The sequence below is a fragment of the Erpetoichthys calabaricus genome, chromosome 9 (assembly GCF_900747795.2).
Source record: "Erpetoichthys calabaricus chromosome 9, fErpCal1.3, whole genome shotgun sequence".
In the NCBI taxonomy this organism is placed as follows: Eukaryota; Metazoa; Chordata; class Cladistia; order Polypteriformes; family Polypteridae; genus Erpetoichthys; species Erpetoichthys calabaricus.
This window is the reverse complement of record NC_041402.2, coordinates 181879194-181903966: the sequence shown is the minus strand read 5'-3', so window position 1 is coordinate 181903966 and position 24773 is coordinate 181879194. Positions and strand designations below refer to the sequence as shown.

General features: G+C 41.3%; 1 protein-coding gene across 1 annotated transcript in view; it reads right to left on the bottom strand.

Moving 5' to 3' along the window:
• The window catches only part of hmcn2 (hemicentin 2), a 224697-nt gene that overhangs the window by 116577 nt on the left and 83347 nt on the right, over positions 1–24773 (bottom strand). The window contains 16 exon segments of the mRNA XM_028808536.2: positions 588–669; positions 930–1123; positions 3160–3273; positions 5067–5228; positions 6471–6567; positions 7193–7380; positions 7738–7851; positions 13580–13795; positions 14339–14489; positions 15723–15868; positions 16842–17120; positions 17217–17374; positions 17795–17921; positions 21803–21950; positions 22487–22617; positions 24475–24666. Of these exon segments, the coding sequence (XP_028664369.2) occupies positions 588–669; positions 930–1123; positions 3160–3273; positions 5067–5228; positions 6471–6567; positions 7193–7380; positions 7738–7851; positions 13580–13795; positions 14339–14489; positions 15723–15868; positions 16842–17120; positions 17217–17374; positions 17795–17921; positions 21803–21950; positions 22487–22617; positions 24475–24666 (2499 nt within the window).

The following is a 24773-nucleotide window of genomic DNA, read 5'->3' as shown; positions in this document are numbered from 1 at the left end:
CAAATACTGTGACCAGCAGTGCCTCACAGGTCAGATAAAACATTATGAATGCTTTGCTTTTTCAATTGCTTCTTCATTTTGTAAATAACATACTCTAAAGAGGATGCCTCGTAGTAAGGAGACCCGGGTTTGCTTCCCGGGTCCTCCCTGCGTGAAGTTTGCATGTTCTCCCCGTGTCTGCATGGCTTTCCTCCCACAGTCCAAAGACATGCTGGTTAGGTGCATTGGTGATTTTAAATTGTCCCTAGTGTGTGTGCCCTGCAGTGGGCTGGCGCCCTGCCCGGGATTTGTTCCAGCCTTGTGCCCTGTGCTGGCTAGGATTGGCTCCAGCAGACCCCCATGACCCTGTAGTTAGGATATAGCAGGTTGGAGAATGACTGAGTATCTAAAGAAACTCTTAGGACTCCAAATACAGCCCTGAATTTTTAGTTATAATGTTCGTTCAAGAAGGTGACCCTTTAAAAGCAGCCTCCTAAACTTACATTTCACTTTTGTCACTTCTAGAGTAACTTCTGAATCTTTGTGCCCAATAGAGCAGGAAAGTCACTTTAGCTATTTCAATATTTTGTAGTACTAACTCTCCTTACCTGTCACCATGAGCTGAAAGGTCCTCTCTGTTTGTCCAGCAATATTTGAAATTTTGCAAGTGTACATACCACTGTCTGAAACCTGCAAATGAGGGATAAACATTATCAGTAGTGGAAATTGCTGTGCTTTAATCAATGGCATCCCTTACAACGGTTGTTTCCTTACAGAGTTAATGACATTTTAAACACAATGGAAGCCATCAATTGCTGAGGTCAAACTCTTGCTTGGCTAATCAAAACATATTTAGACCTGCATCAGATCTCAGGTTCAATATGCATCTTAGAATGGGAATAAACCCAAATGGGCATCTGACAGGCATTTTCAGTTACAGCACACCGTACCTTCACTCTTTCAATTTCTAATCCATGCTGGTGAATCTGGAGGCCTGCTCCTGTGGAGAGTTGGACCCCATTCCGGTACCAGGTTACTTCAGGCTTAGGCTCCCCCTCAGCATCACAGTAAAAGCTAACCAAGGACCCAGCTCTCAAGGTCATGTCCTGATCAGTACCGGGCTGTTGCTTCAGAGTGGGTGGGTCTGGGAATGAGAGAGGATGAGATAAGGATTGATAAAGAGCTCAACACCGGCAGCAGATGTCCAAAGGGGCATGTCAGTCAGCAGTGGGGCTGTGTTTTTCTTCATTTAATAGGAACATGCCTCACACCATGTACAATTCAATTCAGTTCATTTTGTATAGCACTCTTTACTGGGTGCAAGCACAGACCTCTGTGAATAGTTCTCAGGCAAAATGCAAATACAAGCTTTAGAAATTACTGATTACATAATGAGTACACATAAAGACACAGATTTGTTTGTAAACACATAGGAAAACAAAGTAGTTTGAAACTGATTAGCATTAACAGAATCCAAAGATTTCTGTCCATTAATTAATTGTTGAACTGTGGCCGTTGATGGAAGAGAGGAAAACAAAAACTCCAGTCATCAGACCTCTGGGGGGCCCAGGGTCAGTTATAACAGAGAAAGTCAATGACAAGAGTGAAACGCAGTTCTGGAATCCTAGTCACCCACCCCACCCCAGGTCATTCTACAGGAGAGCCTGTACTGGATCAGAATATTTCCATCTGTTGACTCCAAGGCTCCCAGTATTTCAGATGTCTTTTCCATGGCCAGAAAAAACATCTTGGAAGTAAAGCAGTGGCACTAAGTTCCACCACAGGATACTGAGGAGAGAAACGGGAGGGCAGAACTGCAAATTACAAATGTAAAATGGCCTCTCTTTCCATGTCTGGCTAAAACAGCATGTGGTGTACTTGAAGTTCACCTATCCTGCCTGAAAACCTTCTCCTCTTCTTCACTTCACAACTGCTCATTTAGAAGAGTAGGGAATAGGTCAGGTTGCATTGTTACCACCAGGGTACAGAAGCCCAACTGACATAACCCTCTCAGACTGACCTAATACAACTCGGTGTTATGAATGTCAGACCCAGTCCTGCCAGGACCGAGAACAAGTACAAGGCGGCAGTCATTACCAAACATTATGTTTTATAACATTCTCAAATTTGCCTAACCACATTTGAAGTCACAGGAGATCAGAGTGACAATGACAATGTCAAAACTACACTGGATGCCATTTTCAGAATTGACTAATCCAGTTAAAGATTTTAGTGGATCTGAACCTGTCCCACCAGGAATGGGCACAGGAAAGGAACAAGCCCTGCAGGGGACAGTAGTTGTTTCTAAATGCCTAACATTCTAAAAATCATAGCAGAGTTTGGGAGGGGACCAGAACCTAAACCTGCTGGCACTGAGTGCAAAGTAGGATGCCAATCATTTCTGAATAATAATGAAACATTCTCAGACTGGTTTAATCCAGCTCAGGTTCACAAGAAGGCAGATCAAGCCAGATTCTAGCCTTGTAACATCAGGTGCAAATTAGGAATCAGAAGGGGACATCTTGGGGATGACATGTCAGTGCATCATAGGCCGAGCAAAGCATTTACACACACACACACACTGTGACATGGGGGAAGCTCAACATAAACCCAGGATGCTAGGTACTGTACACAAGGTGCCAGCCACTGTGCCACAACCTCTGTTGAAAGGCCTTGTATTAAAAGTAACGCTCATTTATAAGATGAACGAAGAGAGAGATCATTGTAACAGTTGCTGCTCAGTGTGAAATACTTCAGAGGATTTCCTCTGTCCAGTCTGCATCCAGATGACATGCAAGGTCCCAATGTTCATTCCTTGGGCCCTGCATTTTGCATCTGCAGTTTGACACTTCAGTGCTTTATTAGTATCGATCAGCTCCAGATTCTTAAGCTAACAAGTATCTTTTCAAGACCAACTTGTCACTGACCAGTGAGCAATTCAAGATTGATTCCACTCAGTCCCCAGTCACCTAAACCCTTTGATATCTCGTTTTTTCTAGAACGCCTGCTCTGCCTAGTTAATAAGCTGCATCTGACCCTAACATTTCTACATTCAGACATTCCAAATAGTAGTCAATGAAAGCCAGACATTCCATGTTTTCTAAGAGTAAATCATCTGAAAAAAGGAAAGTTGACATCTGTGTCATATAAAAGTTGCCCTAGTGGTAATGTGTCTCTTACAGTATACGCTCAGATGAATCTGCTTCTTGTCATGTCCAGCGGAATTCTCAGCAGAGCACATATATTCACCCGCATCAGAGAGTTTTGCACGAGGGATCTGAAGCACCCGTCCACCTGAGAAAAAGGCAATAATGACAGCTCAGAGTTACAAAAGAGAGGTAAGCTGTACTGGGGCAGGAAGGAAAAGGCAAAATGGCAGGGCAATAATAATGGGAACAATATAGAAAATAACTAATCTGAACTAATGACCACCATTTAAAGGTGAATACAGATGTTCTTCTATATTACATTTTTTTATATTATTTTATTTTTTAAATCTGAGAACAGGTGAGTTAAGTGAGTCACAGAAGATTACTGAAGTGGTTATATTTATTTTATATATCACCTGTGCCAGTAACTGAAAGGTTGCCAGTTCAAATCATATAAACGCCAGAAGTGACTCTACTCCATTGGGCCCTTGAGCAAAGCCCTTAACCTGCAATTGCTCCATCCTGGGCATGACGTTAACCTGCATCCAGCCCTGCAAGCAGGTCCTCCAATTTACAGGGAAAACCTGGGGGTTGGTGGCAAGATTGGCACTCCAGCCACCATCAAAAACCTCCCACTGTTCCAGTGTGGTGCTGAGGTGACACCCGTTGCACGGCTGCACTTGGGTCCCAATTTCGGTGGTTCATCGTGCGGTGGGTGCGGCAACGAGCTATAACCAGGGCATTCTCCCAACCTCTCTCTATCTTTCTAAATGAAAACCATAACAATGAACTCTAGTTGCACATACGCCACAGACTTTTATTTTGTGTAGCATCTTTCTGTAGTGAACACCATCCACCAGTGCACTGTACATACTCTACCATACTATATAACTTAATTCACTTTTTAAAAATTGGAACACAGGTAGGTTAAGTTGGTCAGTCAATGTCCCAATCACAAAGGTGACTGACGAACTTACCATATATAGTACCTTTCAATAATTAAAACCATTCCAGGGTGTTCTGTAATTTTAGGGCTAAAGGAATTGATTACACACATCTACAGTATTTAGTTTGAGCACAGAGGGGTTAGGTGACTCACTCGGTGTAACACCGGTAGTCAATTAAAGTGATAAGCTTTATTTTATATAGCACTACAGTATTCTGGTAGACACCATCTAAAAGTTTTATAAGCACAGAGCTTAATCACAAATGATTACATACTGTATGTTTATTTAATTGGAGTACAGCCAAGTTAAATGACTCAGTCAATGACAGGAGAGGATTAAAGTGGCATCTTTTATTGTATATTATATAGCACCTTTCTATAGTAAACACCATTGTAAACTGCTTTATTCAGTACATTGCTATATTCAGTTGTTTGCTTTTGTAAAACTGGAGCACAGGTGGATTATGTGGGTCACAGTCATAAGAGTGAATTATATAGTAGCTTCCTGTAATCAGAAACAAGGTTTTCTCTAAGTAGATGGCTTAAGTACTAATGAAAATATAAAGATGACACCCAGGGAGTTACAAGAGAGGACCTTTCAAACATTTTTAAGCCCAATTAATCCTAGGCAGGGTAAGGCCTGAGCCTTTATCAGCAGTATTGGGTTCAAGGCAGAAATTAGTCAGGAATAGAGTGCCAGTCCATCAAAGAGTCAATTTAGAGTAGGAATGAAGGCATCTTATGTTGTTTTCATCGCTCCAATGGAATTACAGTGTGAATACCATTGTAACTAGTGCCCCTGTGTCTTGGAAACATTTTAAGAGAAGTAAGCATTTGTGCCTTTCACTGATAGGTTTCCAAAGAAATAAATCTGAATAAATTACATGCTGATGGTGATAACTTCTAAAGGCCAAGACTATATGATCACACAACAGGGTGGCATAGCAGCTACAGTTTATGTATTGCAGTGTGCACAGCAGAGGAGCACCCACCTGGGAGAACAAGCAGGTCTGAACTAAATTCCAAGAGGTTACCATCTCGGTACCAAGTAATTTCTGGAGCAGGGTATGCCTGGACATCACATGTCAGTGAGGCCATGTGGTCCACAATCACACTGATCTTGTCATGTCTCTCACCCACAATCTTTGGAGGTGCTGAAAGAAAGAAACAGAACCATTAGTAAAGACAATACTGCATTTGAATTGGACGCCATAAAGGACAGAGGCGCTAACCATGACACAGAACTTCTCCTGGTTATGTGTGTGTGTGTGTGTGTGTGTGTGTGTGTGTGTGTATGGTATGTGCTTTAACCAGGTCACCTTGTGTGTTAGGTAAACTAGGGGGCTATGCTCGCCAACCCACTGGCCTGCACTATGCACCAGCCACTTTGTGTCTCTGCCGCTCGCGTATGTGGATTTCACTTTCACCAAACAACAAATCTTTTAATTCTTGCGGATACGCCTCCTCATTGGGAAGAAACACTACTTTTCTCTGATGGCAACACGAATTAGACAATCTACAAGTCTCCGACTTAAAGTTTAAATCTGAACAATATATTCAATCTCTTTTTGCTGTTCTGTTATTTCACCGTGTAATAATTTCCATTTGTTTGCGCTAATGTGATCTTTACTATCATTTTTTGAGACTTTCGATTTTTAGTACTTCCATTATCTCTAACCTGCTCTGCATGTGTATCGCGCCAACGTTTTGAATTCTTTACAACGTTCTACTTTGTCATTTACTCTTTGTCTTTTATTTCTGGCCCCAGGCCTGGTTAAATCTCTTGGCACAAAGTCTCGTCTCGTGAGACTTGAAAGTATCTCTCTGAGAAAGTCGCGTCTCGTCCCAGGCTAAAAAGTCACGTCTCGTCCCAGGATTTTTTTATAAAATGGAGAGAGATTAGCAGCTCTGAATTTACTATGTGTGGCTGTGTGTGTGAGTAGGCCCTGTGATGGAAAGTTTCTATGTATGCACAGTAATTTTAATATTTAATTAAAGCATGTTAGAAATTGGAATTGATAGGTGGATGTTCATATACAGCCATTTCCAGAACCCACATTTGTATTACAGAGTCATGGATTACATAGTGCATATAATACAGTATCTTTCATATGATTTGTATTTCATACATATTACCTATTAAATGTTATGTTTTATATACTCCATATATTAGTATATTACCTCTACTATGCATAATGCTGACAAAGGAGAAATTGACAGTTTCTTGTCAAGTCTTCTCCGTATAGTTCCTTGATCTCAATAAAATAGAAAGTTCCAGTAATCTTCAGAACCCTATCTTATTTCTAACCCTAACAATAACCCTTTCAAAGCCAACAGAAGAGCATGTGCCCATGAAGAAGTGTCATAAGAATAAAAGGGAAATCAGAGACACCCACCTTGGACGCTCACCCGGTAGAGCCTCTCTGCGGACCCTGCTTTGTTCTCTGCTACACAAGTATATCCAGCCATGTCACTGAGCTGCACCATGGACACCTGGAAAGTAATGGAAGAAGGAGGTGGTATGCTTAGTGGTATTTTGCCTTTGGTGCATTTTCTCTGGCTGATGGGAGTTTCAGAATGTGATCAGACCAACCGATGAGCAACAGATCAGCATTACATCAGACCAAGAAATGAATGCTCAGAAGCTCCAGAAATAACTTCCAATTCATTATTCTTCTCAATCTCAATGTCCTATAGCCTCACACTTACCTGATCTTTATTTTTTATTCCATCCATTCATTTTCTAACACTGCCTATTTCATTATTGGATCACAGAGAAGCAGAGCCTATCCCGGCTGCATCAGGTGCAAGGCCGGAAATACCCTGGACAGAACACATACAGTACATGCACACGTATGGGCCAGTTTATTGTCACAAAATATTCTAGCATGTGTATGAGATGTGGGAAGAAAGCCCTTGCAGACTTCAGAGAAATATACAAAATCCACACGACATCACTCGGACACAGGATTTGAACCCAGGGCACTGGATTCATGAGGAAGCCGTGCTAACCACTAGACCACCACACAACTGTGGATCGAGAGTGTTAGTCCCATTTTTAAACTTCAGAAATGAAAACCACTGCCTGCATTTCAGCATTTCTGATCTGTACACTCACCACTAACATCTTCCCTTTCTCAGAGATATGATGGCGCAAGCTGTTGTGGAGGGCACGTCCATCCTTCAGCCAGGATACTGATGGACTCGGATTCCCAGAGACCTCACACCTCAGCTCCAAGGTTCCATTGACCAGCACCTCCACCTCTTCCACAAGATGAAGTGTCTTCCCTTGAATGACAGGAGGCACTGCAGGCAAAAGAGAAAAGCAGGCAGGGTAGCAGCATGTGGTGTTTCAGGATGACCAAATATCAGAGCTGAAATTCCATCACACTACAATCCACCATCTAAACACAGACACTAATACTGATCTACCCTGGGAGAGGTGCTACACCATCATATGGCCACATTCACTAATGCTGAGTCAATGTAGAGTCACTTAACGTTCTGACAGTATGAATGTGGAAACCAGAATTCTTTTTTGGAAACCAACATGAAGAACAGGAGAATATGGAAGCTGCACAAAGAAGTTATTAACATCCATGGGAAGCAAGAAAGAGTGGGTATCCTTGTTTAACCTAGGCTTCCAAGGAACCTGGCACCTACCAAGAACCACCAGCTCGTAGTGCATCCGATCTGCTCCAGCCTCATTCACTGCCTGGCATGTGTACCTTCCAGCATCTTCCTCTCGCACTACTGGGATCTGGAGAACGCTGCCACCTGGCACAAGAGAAATGGTTTTAAGATTAAAAACAGTTAAAAAAGTTAAAAAGCCAGAAAATTACGAACAGAGTCATTAAATGGCATCCAGTGAATGTCTTCAGAGAGCCTTGCCAATGATGTAAGATATAGTGGACCAATGTTGTGTTGGATGAGCAGATTCTGCACTCAAAAAGAGTGACACGTGAACTTAACAGATTTTTTTCTGTTCTGTTGATTAATTGATTTTTCTTGTTCTGGTCATAGGGACACTTATCCAGGCAGAAGTTACCTGTTCAGACATTTTCCCTGTAGGATGGCGGCTTTTTTTTTTTCTAAGGTGGGATGAATGCCTGACAGTTGGATTCTGTTCTCAACGAGTGCTGAAATGATCTGCTGATAACACTATACATAAAATAAGATGGAGGGATTTAAGACCTTCACACACTCATATATGAATCTCAGATTGAGAAAAAAAAGACTGCTAGACTCCTCAAAGTATAGCCCCAACCAGAGAAGAGCTTCACCTCTGTTCTGCTAAGAGCCCTGTGACACTGAATTAACATGTTTGAGAATGTTAGGTAATACTTTTGGAAGTGAATGCCATCCTGTGCTGGGTTTGTTCCTGCCTTGTGCTGGATGCTGCTGTGATAGACTCTGGCACCCCACAATTTTGAATTGGACTAAGCAAATCAAAAAGTACTATTTGTTTAAAAATGACCACCATCTTCTCTAGGGTTGGTTCCTGCCATGTCCTCGAGGCTACATAAATAGGCTTCTGTACCATAAGACCCTGAATTGGATTTAGCAGCTTTAAGAATATTTTTTTCATCTGTGTTGTTATTTTGTGTTTCCTTTTATTGTACTCATGTTGAGGTGATGGCTGAGACTGAAGCCATCCAAAATTAAAATGTGAGTAATCGGCTAAATAGCTTCAGAATCATTTTGCTCTTTTTTGGTAATTCTTTTTTTTGTTGTAGTAAATCATCTAACTGAATATATAAAGTTTGTCTCTGGGGTGAAGGTATTCACAGAAGAAAATATTAGAGCAAATAGTAATGGAAAAATCGAAGAGTGACAGTGTGTGAGGTGGCATACATTATAGGGAAGGGTCATGGGTCTTTTGAAGCCATTCTTCCTGAACAGTTACACACAAGTGAGGTCTTTTGATATTGGGTGACTTCTGAAATACAACATTACTACATGCAGTGCGGTAGGAAGAATCTCGAGACAGTATGAGAAAGTGTGTGAAATTCATTGCAAGGACACTAAGGCATCACGAAACAAGAAAGGAACAAGGGCAGAGGAAAACAAACAAGAAAAGGACTAGGACTGTAAATATGTTATACTTGTACAGTAGGGTGATGGCATGATTGTGACAGTGGACCCAAATTCATCTTGAAAATAATTCTGCCAGTAATTGATATGTATTGATATGTATGCTCCTTAGGGACAAGCTGACAGAGATGGGATTAGATTCATACCTAGTGGCATGGATCGTGGACTATCTTAAAGACAGACCTCAGTATGTGCGTCTTGGGAACTGCACGTCTGACATTGTGGTCAGCAACACAGGAGCGCCACAAGGGACTGTACTTTCTCCGGTCCTGTTCAGCCTATATACATCGGACTTCCAATACAACTCGGAGTCCTGCCATGTGCAAAAGTTCGCTGATGACACTGCTATTGTGGGCTGTATCAGGAATGGGCTGGAGGAGGAGTATAGGAACCTAATCAAGGACTTTGTTAAATGGTGCGACTCAAACCACCTACAACTGAACACCAGCAAAACCAAGGAGCTCGTGGTGGATTTTAGGAGGCCCAGACCCCTCATAGACCCAGTGATCATCAAAGGTGACTGTGTGCAGATGGTGCAGACCTATAAATATCTGGGAGTGCAGCTGGATGATAAATTAGACTGGACTGCCAATACTGATGCACTGTGCAAGAAAGGACAGAGCCGGTTATACTTCCTTAGAAGGCTGGCGTCCTTCAACATCTGCAATAAGATGCTGCAGATGTTCTATCAGACAGTTGTGGCGAGCGCCCTCTTCTACGCAGTGGTGTGCTGGGGAGGCAACATTAAAAGGAAAGACGCCTCACACCTGGACAAACTGGTGAGGAAGGCAGGCTCTATTGTTGGCATGGAGCTGGACAGTTTAACATCTGTGGTAGAGCAAAGGGCGCTCAGCAGGCTTCTATCAATTATGGAGAATCCACTGCATCCACTGAACAGGATCATCTCCAGACAGAAGAGCAGCTTCAGCGACAGACTGCTGTCACTGTCCTGCTCCACTGACAGATTGAGGAGATCATTCCTCCCCCAAACTATGCGACTCTTTAATTCCACCTGGGGGGGTAAACATTAATATTTAACATTATACAAAGTTATTGTTTGTTTTTTCACCTGCATTATTATCATTCTTTAATATTATTTATTGTATCAGTATGCTGCTGCTGAAGAATGTGAATTTCCCATTGGGATTAATAAAGTATCTATCTATCTATCTATCTATCTATCTATCTATCTATCTATCTATCTATCTATCTATCTATCTATCTATCTATCTATCTATCTATCTATCTATCTATCTATCTATCTATCTATCTATCAGTGGTAGCACTGCTGCCTCGCAGTAAGGAGACCCGGGTTCGCTTCTCGGGTCCTCCCTGTGTGGCGTTTGCATGTTCTCCCCATATCTGTGTGGGTTTCCTCCAGGTACTCCAAAGATGTTGCAGGCTAGGTGCATTGGTGATCCTAAATTGTCCCTAGTGTATGCTTGGTGTGTGTGCCCTGTGGTGGGCTGGCACCCTGCCTGGGATTTGTTCCTACCTTGCTCCCTGAGTTGGCTGGGATTGGCTCCAGCAGACCCCCGTGACCCTGTGTTAGGATATGGCAGGTTGGAAAATGACTGACATTTTTGTAAGCCTTATTTCTTAATTGATCAAAGTAAGAATTCTATTTGTTGGCTTCATATAATATGGATTATCTTATAATAACATAAAGGCCGAAAACCTTATTCTGAGTGCACTTTAAATTTGAAAGGCATAATTTACCACAGCATGACATAACATATCATGGCGCCCTGCCCAGGGTTTGTTCCTGGCTGGGATTGGCTCCAGCAGACCCCCGTGACCCTGTAGTTAGGATATAGCAGGTTGGACAATGACTGACTGATATGTATGGATTAAAGTAACTGGAGTGAAGCAGAGACCAGACTGGAAAATCTTGTGTCTTAAGTAATGGATTTGAGAGGTATAAAAAGATACAAACGAACATTCTACAGGCACAATGTTATATTTTGTGAAGGGGCTCTTTGTGAAAAATACTTTATAAAGTAAAGATTAATCAGTCTGAAACAATATTTGAGACTGTGATTGGCCTATGTCAGTGTTTATAAACTGGTGTTTTTTATATGTTCTGTATTGGACACTCAAATAAGAAATTGGTATTGAACCCAGCACTAGCAGCCGGACACTGCCACTCACATACTGCATGCGTCACCTAATATAACACAACACTCCCAGACCTGCTTCATCCAGGAAACAGCCATCTCAGGGTTAACTCATGTATATACGCACATGAGGCCAATTTAGAGTCCCCAATCACAACAGAGGGGATGTTAAGAAAAAAATCCGAGGACCCAGAGAAAAACATACAGAGAGATGGGGAAGGTGCAAACTCTGCACAGGCAATGAGCAGTCGTACGATTTGAACCCAGGACATGAGGCAGCAGTGCTAATTATGGCTCCACTAGGCCACTTTAGTGTCATTAAATCCAATATGCATATCTCTGGGATGTGGGAGGCATAACCAGAGAAAACCCCCATTACAGATTAATGGATATGATAAATGCCCATTTAGTCGTCCGTGGCAGTGTGCGAGTTTTTAAATTAACACAGTGCACTCTGGGTCAACATGGACTTATGTGCACCTAGTGTTGATGAGGGAACTGGCAGAGAGCGCATTCACATGCAGAAGCACAGTTTGGCTTATTTCCTCATTATTGCTCTGGAGTTTGAAATTAAGGCAACCAAGCAGCATACAGGAGAGATCAGAAAAGAAGAACAGAAAGAAAGACTGGGAGGTTAAAGGAAAGAACAGGAATGGAAAAGAAAGGAAGAGAAGTGAGAGTCAGGATCATGGCTAGGCTGGTTCTGCTAGAGGGAGAATAAGGGAAGTTGGGAATGTTGCCAAAGGTGGAGACAGCAGATAGCACTGATGGGAAAGGGTTGTTCCTGCTGAGTGCCTGAGCGATCAACCTTTCTGAGAGATTGCTGTGGATGCCAATCAGGGCCGGATTTTCCTATAGGCTAACTAGGCTTCAGCCTAGGGCCTCAAGATCAAGAGGGGCCTACATTCAAATTGTTAGCAAAATTTTATTAACTCTCATGTAATTTACAAACTTAAAAATGGAAGGTGAAAGGGCCTCATAAGTGGAATAGCCTAGGGCCTCTTTTCATATAAATCCTGCCCTGATGCCAATGGACGGCTGTGGGAGAAAGGAACAAGGCTCTTGGGGGTTCCTGCAGATGCTGAGGGATGACGGCAAGAACTCGAGATAGTTTAAGGGTTGACTGCGTCAGCTGGAGGACATCTCATCTCGCTGAGGAGACCAAAAGTTTTAGAAGGAAGCACAGAGGCTTGTACTCATTTTTAAGGATGGATCCTGCCTGTGTATAAATTTATTTATTTATTTATTTTAACCTCCACTAGAACATTCTTTTTATTGAGATTATGTATTTATTCAATGAAGGACTGCACTACATTTTATTTATTGCTAGATGCTTTTTGTTTTATGAGTATAAGCACATTTGCACCATCCATTCCTGTATGAGTCCTCATTGCCCAGTCCATCCTCGATACATGAGTAGTGATGTTGTGGGTTCAAGAGAAGTACACCAGCTTTGGGCAGCCTGGGAATCACATTAGAACAGTGGTTCTCCATCTGTGGGATGGGCCCCCCTAGGGGGGCGCGAAGTAAAAAAAAAAGGGGGGCGCGAAGATGTGAAAAAAAGAAAACAAGAATCAAAAATATGAAAAATACATCTATTGAAACCAAAACAAATTAACTTAAACTACATTCTGATACTAGAAAAATAAATATAGAGTTACATAAATGTCGATAAAAGTTAAGTAGATATAATAAAATATGCATCTGTGATATATCCATCCATCCATCCATCCATCCATTTTCTAACCCGCTGAATCCAAACACAGGGTCACGGGGGTCTGCTGGAGCCAATCCCAGCCAACACAGGGCACAAGGCAGGGAACCAATCCTGGGCAGGGTGCCAACCCACCGCAGTCCATGATATATCATTAATTATAAAAGAACAAATTGATATTAGTGGGCTCCTTTCAAAAAAATGTTAGGGGGGAGCGATTACAACTGTTATGAAAACTCGGGTCGCAAATACTTAAAGGTTGAGAAACGCTGCATTAGAAAATAAACAAATGCCACACAGTCAGTAACTGGGCCAGGATTCAAACCCGGGCAGCAGATCTGTAAGGCAGCAGTGCTGTGTTATCTTTAAAAGGACTGCATGCTCAAATTTTTAAAAATCACCACCATTTTCTAACCTCGAGAGATATGTGTGAGTCTGATAGTTCAGCCTGGTAGCTTCCTTTAAACACATGCAATTAAATTTGTATGGTTTGGAATGGTGTTAGAATGGTGTCACCATTTTCAGACATTCAGCTTTTGCTCCCCGTAAATTCTAAAACGGGGCCTTTTGTTATAGTCACCTGGGAGAAGGACCACTCCGTCACTGTTGGACAGCTCCTTGCCATTGTGGTACCAGCTGATTTGGGGCAGAGGGATGGCATTGCTCTCACAGGACAATGAGACAGGGTGGCTGAGCACCACCTCCACAAGTTCTGTTTTCTCTTCTCCTGCCATCTCCCGCACATTTGTCTCCCAGGCAGCTGGGCCACCATTCACACGATGGAACACTGGTGGCACTGTAATACAGGAAACCGTCTTACTGCTAAATACTAAGCTAGAGAAAATGGCAATCAGGTTAAAGAAAACAAAGGAAAATGTCTCCAAAGAGATTTCACCACTTTAGAAAATGCCCATTCTGATATCAGTTTAAATGTGCATAACATTTCAAGAAGACCGGAGCACATTTTGCTTATAAATAGTGGTAATGACAGGCTTCATGTTAGATAATTATGACATTTTAAAAGCTGAACTCTTTGCAGGGAAGAAAATCGCTAATGACAATGAACAAATCTGTGTTTTTAAAAGCAAAGTCCTCACCAAGTATCCCTTAACGTTTGTCTCAATCTCTGGATTCTACAGCTCATGCCAAAAAAAATTTTCCCATTTGTATTGGCAGACAATGCGTTTCTGCCAACCATGCTACAGAGTGGGCATGCAGCTGTGAGGAAAAACAACACTTACTTTCTTACATGCAAAGATCTTTTTTTTTGATACTGTATAGAAGGTTCAAAAAAGCCATTTCAGTCTATCCTATAAGAAGGGTAGAGTATAGGGCTAACCTTGAACATAGACAACAAAGTCCTTCTTGTCTTCTCCAGCCTCATTTGATGCCACACAGGTGTACTGTCCTTCATCGGATAGTTGGGAGTTTTGAATTCTTAGTAGCTGGCCTCCATTTTCAATATGAGTCCGATTATCACTCTTCAGAATCTACAAACAAATAAGAAATATAAGAACAGAACAAAAATAATTCACAAAAGCCTACCTCTTAACTTTGATTGATTGACCCATTTGAGATGGTTTATCGAAGTTAACCATTTCAATTCAAACGCCTCCAATTTCCAGTAAGGCTTTGCTTCGCAATGACAATTAATAAGTCTCAGGGACAGACCCTACAAAAGGTTAGTATTGAATTGAAGCAAAATTGCTTTTCACATGGCCTACTATACATTGCATGCTCAAGAGTAAGCTCAGCGCACAGCTTGGTCATATTACAACCGGAGGGCCGAACTGACAACGTGGTATACAAAGAGATCCTTAACAAATAATTATTTGTATATTTTCCCTCAGTTTAACAGTGTTTACTTTTCTTCTTAATAACAATATGAAGGCAGTACTTCGCCGCTGCGAAGCGCGGGTATTTTGCTAGTCTTCTTATATAATATGCTACCGTGGCTGTTCGTTTGTTTGTCCAGGATTTGAAATCACCTGTCGCTCGCAAACTGTTTGAACGATTGGCCTGAAATTTGGTAAATTATATACTACGTGACGTCTACTATCCACTTTCGGGGTGGTGATTGACCTCCAAGGTTATTCCTCTTTTTATTTTTATTTTATTGTATTGTAGAATCAACTCTCTACCTCTCCATATCTTAAATCATTCTTGAGACAGATTGAAGATTTAAGTGCCAGCTTAAGTGAAAAATGAAGGAAAATGAAGTAATTGCAACACAAACACTGACTTAATCAGTTTTAACGCGAAAAGATGCCAACGAAAGAAGAGAAGCGGGCTGCTAGGGTGAAGAAAAGAAGAGCTGCTCAGGAAGCAGTTAGCGCATCAACCTCTGAGCAAACAAATGGTAAACGTACAGAGAAAGAGAATGAAAACTATGAATGCTCAAGTCAAGTGTAACGTGCAGTGCGCTGTTACTGGTAAATAACAAGAACATGGAAGAGGGAGACTGAAAACACAAGAAGATGTACTGAAATCAATTACGTTTATATGAAGAATTATTAGGTGTAGTTCAAGACTTGGGTGTGATTTGGCTGAAGTGGGATCAGGCAACTACCAGATACTTGTAATTGCAAACACACAGTGAGGTAGAGGGAAGCCAGACACAGAAAGAGCATCCAAAGATCAAGGATGTAAAAAAGGTGACAAGAGGACAGTGCTGTACTGTGGGACATGTTCTATCACATACTCTGTTTGACTTGTGCTCTTACCTGGCCATTCTTGAACCAGACCAAGTTGGGTTCAGGTTGGTTTTCAGTCATGCAGGTCAGAGACAGAGTGTGGTTGATTCGCACCTTGATTTCTCTGGAATCCGCACCAACTGTGGTGAGCCGATGCTTCTCAATCTTTGGGGGAACTATTAAAAAAAAGATACAAAATTAAAAAATGTAAACATGGAGTTTAATTCTGTGAATGTGTGAATGACCACTTTCAAGGCAGTCTCCCTTAAGACAAAATAAGTATGTTCTTGACAGAATTATTACTTTACATTTCTGGGGGTTAGAAACTTGATTCCTTGTTAGTAAGTTAATTTTCGCGTTTCAGTCTACTTCCATTAAGAAGTCAGTAAACACATCCTTCCATCCATTTCCTAAATCTTCTTATTCTAATGCAATGTCACCAGGGGCCAGACACTATTCAAAACACGATAGATGTGAGGCAGCAATCAACCCTGGATGGGATGTCAGGGTAGAATAATTTCCAGATCTAAACACATGAAAATCAGGCTAAGTGGCAAATATAAATTGTCCAGCTTCTGGCTATATCCTGTGATGAACTCATGAGGTTGGTTCTGATCATGTGCCCAATGCTGTCAGAAATTACTCTGGCACTGAAAAACGGTGTAAGCAAATGAAAGCCCACATAAATATAGTAAAAACATGCAGACTACACAGATTTTGAGCGTGTGTTCTCATCGATATGGTGAGGACCTAATAAAATGTATGAAATTGTGTGCCTTACCCATTTTGTAGTAGAAGTCGTGGCATGGTAACCAACATCAAGAGTCCAGTTTGTATTTTAAGGGATTCGGGGAGTCTGCCTTAACAGTTGCCCCAGGTAAAGTTCTCTTACAGTTTGTCATACAGTATGCATTATTTTTTATATCATGGAGGTTAGTTAGAGTTGTCTATCTCAAGAAAACCATTTGCCTAAAGTACTTTAGTAAATGTTACAAGTTAAGTTAAAACTACAGAGTTCGATGCCTTAGAGTTCAGTTATTCTGATAACTGGAAGATGGGGTGCCTGCAGTGATACCCTTCAGAACAATGCAATCAGTGGTTGACAGTCTGCCTTTAGAAATCAGGAAGCAAGAACCTCACCGAACTTACCAAGAACCTTCATCAAATAGCTCCTTTCAGCTTTTCCAGCCACACTGACTGCACGACAGGTATAGCGCCCTGCATCGTCCCCTCGCACTCCTCCGATATACAGTGTCCGGCCCCATTCACTGTAGCTCATTCGCTGTCCAGAAATGACAGGTCGGTCATCTTTTAGCCAGGTGATTCGAGGAGGTGGGACGCCTTCTGCATCACAGGAGAGACTTGCCGAGTGGCCCAGTAACACAGACAGCTCCGTCAGTGATGTAGAGTTGTGAATACTGGGAGGAGCTTTTTGAAAAGATTTGGAAATTTCACATTATTATTGTCATATGGCTTCATTAGAAAAGATGAACAGACAAAGAGATAGATATACATGAAATTTACAGTGAATTGTGAGTCTGAAGTCTCTGACTTGTCGTCCTGCTGAGTTGATGGCGACACATTGGTACCGGCCGTGGTCTTTCAGGTTGGCTGATTTTACTTTCATCACCTGGCCCTGTTCTAGAAAGACAACATGAGGGCTCCCTTGAGGAGGAATTGGCCTGAAGGGAAAAAAAAATCAGGATGCAGATATCAATAAAGTGTTAGTGATCAGTGCAATTGCCTTTTAGATTCGGCGTCTGAAGTACGATCCTGTGACGGGTCATTGTCTGTGTGGGCATGGGTTTTCCTCCCAGTTTTCTTCCTATGTCCTTAAAAGACATGCAGGTTAAGTTAAAAGGTGACATTAAGTTGGCCCTGTGTGCATAAGTGAGCTTGGGAATAAACTGGCATCCTTTACATAATTTCTTACTTCTTGCCCATGCTGCCAGGAAATGCTCTGACCCCATATGACCTTTGATAATGTATGAATGTCCTTGTGCAGATCTCAGGCAATTTTGGAGTTGTCAAGAACCACTGCTTCATAACATCTAAATATTCACACATCCTTTCAAAAGGATCAGCAGTCAGAGCACACTCACTCTCCATTCTTGGTCCACTCAATGAGAGGCACTGGATAGCCGGTGACACGACACTGGAATTCCACTTCATGTCCCACTGTAGCTGTGAAGTCCTGTGAATTTGATCCTCCTGAGATAATAGGTGGTTCTGCAGAAACAGAAACACAGAGTTCAGTCAAGCAGTTTGACTTCATGTTATACCTGACTGTCACCTTTCACAGTGCAGCACCGTCATATAGCCTGTTAAGACGTAACCTAAGTGACAAGATTATGAAACAAGATGGAGTCAGTGATGTGCAAAGGAGATGGTGGAAAATTGTTATCAGCAAGTAGGTGGGACATGGAATCCTGATATGGGCTCTTGGCTTACTAAAACTGTCGCTCATAATATTTATTTTATTTTATTTTTATTGTTCACTTTTTGTTGTTAATGCTTTCCTGCTGCCTTTAGTATTCTTTTGCATGTTGCCTCAATTGTCACAACAAGTGATTGAACAACTATCTGGTTCTGTACGGCAGGAGTGCACTGACATATCACCACAGTTCCACTTGATTTAAAATCTTCAGAACCCATCAGGCGGTGCTAACACTGCAGCACCTGACATTCAAGGCCTGTAGTATGAAAAATCATGTAGGACCAGATCATGGCAGAAGACTCTGAGGTGCAACATTTAAAAGTGGAGCGCAGGCTGGCGGGGAGGAGAGGACAGGAGGACAGTGTTTTTTTATTCTAAGTTGCAGCATCACATTCACTTGTAGACTGCCATATGTGCTGCATGTTGTATGTATGACCAGTAGGATTAAAACTTTTGTCTGGGGGATTCTGTTCTTCACAGGAGTGATCATCTTGGTGGCAGCATTGGCAAGTCACATCATGAAGCACTTTTCAAGCATTTAAGGATACAACAACAAACAGATCAACCTAAATGGTAGGATAGAATCATTTCTCTTTCATATTATCTTCACTTTGATTTTGATTTACAATTAGGTATGTGTATTTGTGGTTGTGTTCAGTGTTTCTGTTATTAATGTATTTTGTAAATATTGTGAATAGTTCTGTTATTTTGGATCCTATTTCCCTTCGCCTCTGTGGCATGTGTTACATTCAATTCTTGTTTACCTTATTTGGGAATTTCAGTTATTAGATTAGTGATTTGGAATATAAAGAATTTTTAGGGGCGGCACGGTGGTGCAGTGGTAGTGCTGCTGCCTCGCAGTAAGGAGACCAGGGTTCACTTTCCGGGTCCTCCTTGCATGGAGTTTGTATGTTCTCCCTGTGTTGGCGTAGGTTTCCTCCCACAGTCCAAAGGCTTGCAGGTTAGGTGCATTGGCAATCCTAAATTGTCCCTGGTGTGTGGGTGTGTGAGTGTGTGTGTGTGTGTGTGTGTGTGTGTGTGTGTGTGTGTGCACGCCCTGCGGTGGGCTGGCGCCCTGCCCGGGGTTTGTTTCCTGCCTTCCGTCCGGTGTTGGCTGGGATTGGCTCCAGTAGACCCCTGTGACCCTGTACTTAGGATATAGCAGGTTGGATAAGATAGATAGATAGATAGATAGATAGATAGATAGATAGATAGATAGATAGATAGATAGATAGATACTTTATTAATCCCAAGGGGAAATTTACAATAATAGATAATGGATGGATGGAAGAATTTTTCAGTTTACTTTGTGATATGGCTTCAGAATCATTTTTTTTTTTTTGGATTCTTTTAATGTAAGAATGGAGATAGGCCAGGTATGGTCTATAAACTAGGCAAATTACAGGCCTTAAAGATACTAATAGGGGTTGATGATTTCTGGCACAGCTGTAATATTAAGCTGTGGTGTTCATCTCAGTGGCGTAGCGTAGTGGGGGCAGCAGGGGTGGCCCGCCTCGGGCGGCACTTTTAGGGGGCAGCAAAATTTCACAATAAATAATAATAATATCTTGTGAAAATTTGAACCATACCTAAATAAGGGGGCGGCGGAATTTTCCTCCGCCCCGGGCGGCTGACACCCACACTACGCTACTGATTCATCTTGAACTGAATGAGGTAGAGACATTGTGGGAAAGCTATCCGTGTTATGATTTTGATTGATAGAACTGTAAGGAAGATGATGAGCTTGAAAAATGGCTAGATAATGTCTTAATTTGTTTGTTGGCTATTTACCTAATCAAAATCAATCAAAAACTGCTCAAAATAATTAAGTGGATAGGCCAACAAACAAAAATACATTAAAGACACAAAGGCCAAGTAATACAAAAACCAAGATACAAAATACTGAAATAAAGAAAAGACCAAGCAATAAAAATGACCAAAAATTAGCCAAACAATAGAAAAGCAAAGAATTCTAAAAGAACCCTTCACTAAACTAATCCCAAATTTCATAAAAATCTGAGAAAAGCTCCAATTTTGAAAACTGTTTATTATGTCCCTGAACATTGCCAAACTTTACACCATATGTTTATATTTGTGTTTGTTCATTTTAAGCCACACAGTAATGAAGCCATGCAGTGCCCCTATTTGGCAGCTTGGTTGCTATGGCACCATGGGTGGATGGAGGCATCTAACAATATAACAATCAGGACTAAGATGCGACTCTTCTGAGCACTTATCATCCCAGTCCTCCTCTATGGCTCAGAGACAGACCTCAATGGGATAGAAATATTCCTGATGTGATGCTTGCAGAAAATTCTTGGAATCTTGCTAAAAGACCACCTACGAAATGAAATGATAAGGAACAGATACTTCCAACTACCCCAGTATATGAGAGGAAATTTGGTAAAGAAGATTACCCTAGCTTGGTCACGTGTTCAGAATAGACAAAAACAGACTCCCTTACTGACTGCTACCCAAACACAACCCCCCCACAAACTGGAAGGTACAAAGAAATGCGCCTAAGAAAACTTGGGCACATCAAGTTGAGAAGGACCTCAAACGACATTTACTCAGCCTAATGGAGGTCAAGGCAACAGTACAAGATCAAACCAGCTGGAAGAAAATCATGTGGGATGCCCGAAACCCATTGGCACCTACAGTAGTCTGCCGGCTTTGAGGACAGCCTTGTCCAGATGCCCACTAAAGGATTGATGAATGAATACGTAAAGCATTTGATGTCATTTGAGCATGGTCACACAGTTTTGGTGGTCAAGACAATTTCCCCTCAGGGATTAATAAATTATATCAAATCAAAAATCATAATTAAGAGCAAATCAGAAGCTTAGAAATTGCCTACACTTTATAAAAAGCTTCTTGAGCAATTGAATTTAGGGAATATTTCTTTTACTTTGTTTTTGTAATTTCCAAACTTTTATCCATGCTTACTATTTCATCTGTAAAAGCCATTTGTCCTTAAGAAATATCTCTGCTATTCACTACAAAGAAGTGTTGCTATTATCTTTTCTCGATCCTGACATACGTGACTCTTTGAGTGGGTACAGGATTCAAAGTCAAAACGAACTACGTTAATATTGTAGCCAGAGGTTTTAAAAATGTCTTGTCCAAAGAAGAGGACAAACTCATAAATATTATAAGGACTGGTAGAGAACCTTTAGAGTTGTGCTATTAAACAGTCAAAAAAGTAATCTTGATGTCCGCTACCAGGAAACTTCTACTGTATGTGTGTCAAAACCAAAATGAAAATGAAAACATAAAGTTAAAATATGATACCAGAAGTCCTTACCAATAGCTAAAATTCTTTTCTCTAAGTTAACTATGTTGACAGGCTTGCCAGATTTGTTTTTATCTGAAAGCTTGGACACCATGTGCTTACGTGTCGCCATCCTAAATAAAGTGTGCAAGTCAGTGTCTCGTGTCAAATCAATATCCAAACTCGTGAATAGCCAAAGAGCATGGTTTCCATCAACAGTATGTCTATGACCATAAAAGACAAAACATCAGCACTCATGGCACTAACAAAATAATGATGAAAATTAGTAAGAATCATACAATGATAACAACAAAATGACTCCATAATTTGATAATATTCCCACTTTGCAGGGTGAATTCATAAAATAGCACTAAACCCACCTAAGGAGCATGCTCACCTTACCTTGTACCATTATGTAAAACGTTCGTTCAGCCTCTCCAACCTTGTTTTTGAAATGACAGGAAAATTGCCCAGAATCCTTCATCTGAACTCGGGGGATACGTAGAGTCTGACCTCCATTCTGGATCCAAATCCTGGTAGCTTCTGAAATCTGGTTAACCAACAATGATTCAAATAAAATCATACTGCTGTTAATGTAGTGGAGGCATCCTGTGGCCATCTCACAGGCGGCTTTCATATTTGTCCCCCTTTCATTTAATTTCTGATGCATTTTCCTGCATGCACAAGGCAAGAACTTGAACTTGACAAGACATTTCCACACAGAATTGGTGGAGTCTGGACTCTAGCAAGTAATACTTTCTGAAGGCAGTAAATAAATAATTTGCTGGAGACTATTTCTACAGTCTGAAAAAATGTTAGTGTTGATTGTGAACTGATATCATCCTTAGAAAACAACTTAATAGGTCTAAGGGCATTCTCAATGAATTTTTACTAAAAAATAAAGTTTATGCACTACAGGAGCTACAGTGGATCTAATTTTACTTGGTTTCTCTTGTCCCTGGAACTCCTGTAGGTCAGATCCATAGAGCTCTTTACTTTCTACATTGTCACCCATTTTTCCATGCAGCCTGAAGAGGGCAGCAGAACAACACATTTTATTTTTAAGAAAATCTGCAAAATCTTTACCGGAAGGCCATTCTTGAGCCATGTGACTGATGGAGCTGGGATGGCATAAGCATCACAGGTGAGTGTTAAAGGATGATTCAGGGTCACAGTTCGATTTTGAGGCTGGCCATCCTCCTGGATTTCAGGAGCAGCTGCAATGGAGGAAAAATAAGCTAATTTTAGCAAACTTCATGTTTAACAGAAAATAAACTCGGCAGTCTTCAGAGTGATTTAAGAGCAACAAATGACAGAACACTGAATGACAGCATTTACCGTTCCTTCTGGCACAGTGACACAAAATTAAAAGATGGCCAAGCATGCTTTTGTTTTAGAAGACATCCATTCAATTTAAAAAATGACTGCTTTTAAATGAAATGCGACTAACAGGAAACTATTAAAGGACATGACATGTAGTGCAGCTATGGCCCAAACCCCTTCACAGTGCCAGTCTAGGCCACAAACCCTCCTACCACACCACTGCCTTCACTACACTTTGACCAAATCACACCCTTTCCATGAACGTAACTCAAATTATATTCCTTCTCCTCCCCTTCTATATAAAGACACACCTGTGAGAACACAGTTCAAATAGCTGATCCTGCTCAAAACTGTTGATCATATTTTCTTGCAAAATTGACAGGGGCATTTAGAGATGTATTTAGGACTCGGTAAACAGTCTGAAGCAACAGTGTCTTGCTTTCAAGTGAGTAATGGAGTGGACCTTTGACAAGCTTCCTTTTATGTTAGGTTGTTCATTTGCTATTGTGTTATTTCATTGAAGATAGATAGATAGATAGATAGATAGATAGATAGATAGATAGATAGATAGATAGATAGATAGATAGATAGATAGATAGATAGATAGATAGATAGATAGATAGATAGATAGATAGATAGATAGATAGATAGATAGATAGATAGATAGATAGATAGATAGATACTTTATTAATCCCAAGGGGAAAGTCACATACTCCAGCAGCACCTTACTGATACAAAAAACAATATTAAATTAAAGATTGATAATAATGCAGGTAAAAACAGACAATAACTTTATATAATGTTAACGTTTACCCCCCCCCGGGTAGAACTGAAAAGTCGCATAGTTTGGGGGAGGAACGATCTCCTCAGTCTGTCAGTGGAGCAGGACAGTGACAGCAGTCTGTCGCTGAAGCTGCTCCTCTGTCTAGAGGTAAATGCCAAAAGGGACTCTGCTCTGTTGGGCCCTACAGCAAGGCCCTTAATCTGCAATTGCTGAGCGCTTTGAGTAGTGAGAAAAGCGCTATATAAATGCAAAAAATTATTAATTATTATTATTAGAGATGACACTGTTTAGTGGATGCAGTGGATTTTCCATAATTGATAGGAGCCTGCTGAGCGCCCGTCGCTCTGCCACAGATGTCAAACTGTCTAGCTCCATGCCAACAATAGAGCCTGTCTTCCTCACCAGTTTGTCCAGGCGTGAGGTGTCTTTCTTCTTAATGCTGCCTCCCCAGCACACCACCACGTAGAAGAGGGCGCTCACCACAACCGTCTGATAGAACATCTGCAGCATCTTATTGTAGATGTTGAAGGACGCCAGCTAAGGAAGTATAGTCTGCTCTGTCCTTTCTTACACAGAGCATCAGTATTGGCAGTCCAGTCTAATTTATCATCCAGCTGCACTCCCAGGTATTTATAGGTCTGAACTTGAAGTTTCAGTTTGTTCAATTATGCTAAAGTCTTAAATAAGGACTTTTACCTTCTAGTCAGCACTACCGTCATATATGCAGCCCTCATAACATAACACTGGCACAGCCTCTAGTTAACAGATAAGTAGCAAATATTATGAGCACAGGGGGCATACATCGAAAACAATCAATGAATTAATGGAGTAGTGTCCAAAGGAACTCTACACAGAGCAGCCTGTACTGGCAAACTGGAGAATTTGGGCAGCTCAAGCTTATGCAGAGGCTTAAAGGGCCCTGCAAAACATTAGCATGGACATCTCTGCCTTCTCTCATGCTACTTACCGTTGACCTGTAGTCGGTATCTCTTCTCAGATGAGCCTGCCTCATTTGTTGCAATGCACTTGTAGTCCCCACTCTGTGTTGTCTGGATCGAGCCAATCACCAAGGAGCCGTTCTGCAAGTAGGAGAATCCTGATTGGCTATCAGAGATTTCAAGGCCATTTTTAAACCAGTGGATCTCAGGGGTTGGTGAGCCTGTATAACAAAAGCAAAACATTCCGTGAGTCAGTGAGTTAAAAGAATGAACCTAATGCTGCAGATTTAGGAAAAAATCAGTGTTACTAGATAGCTGTAAGTGAGAG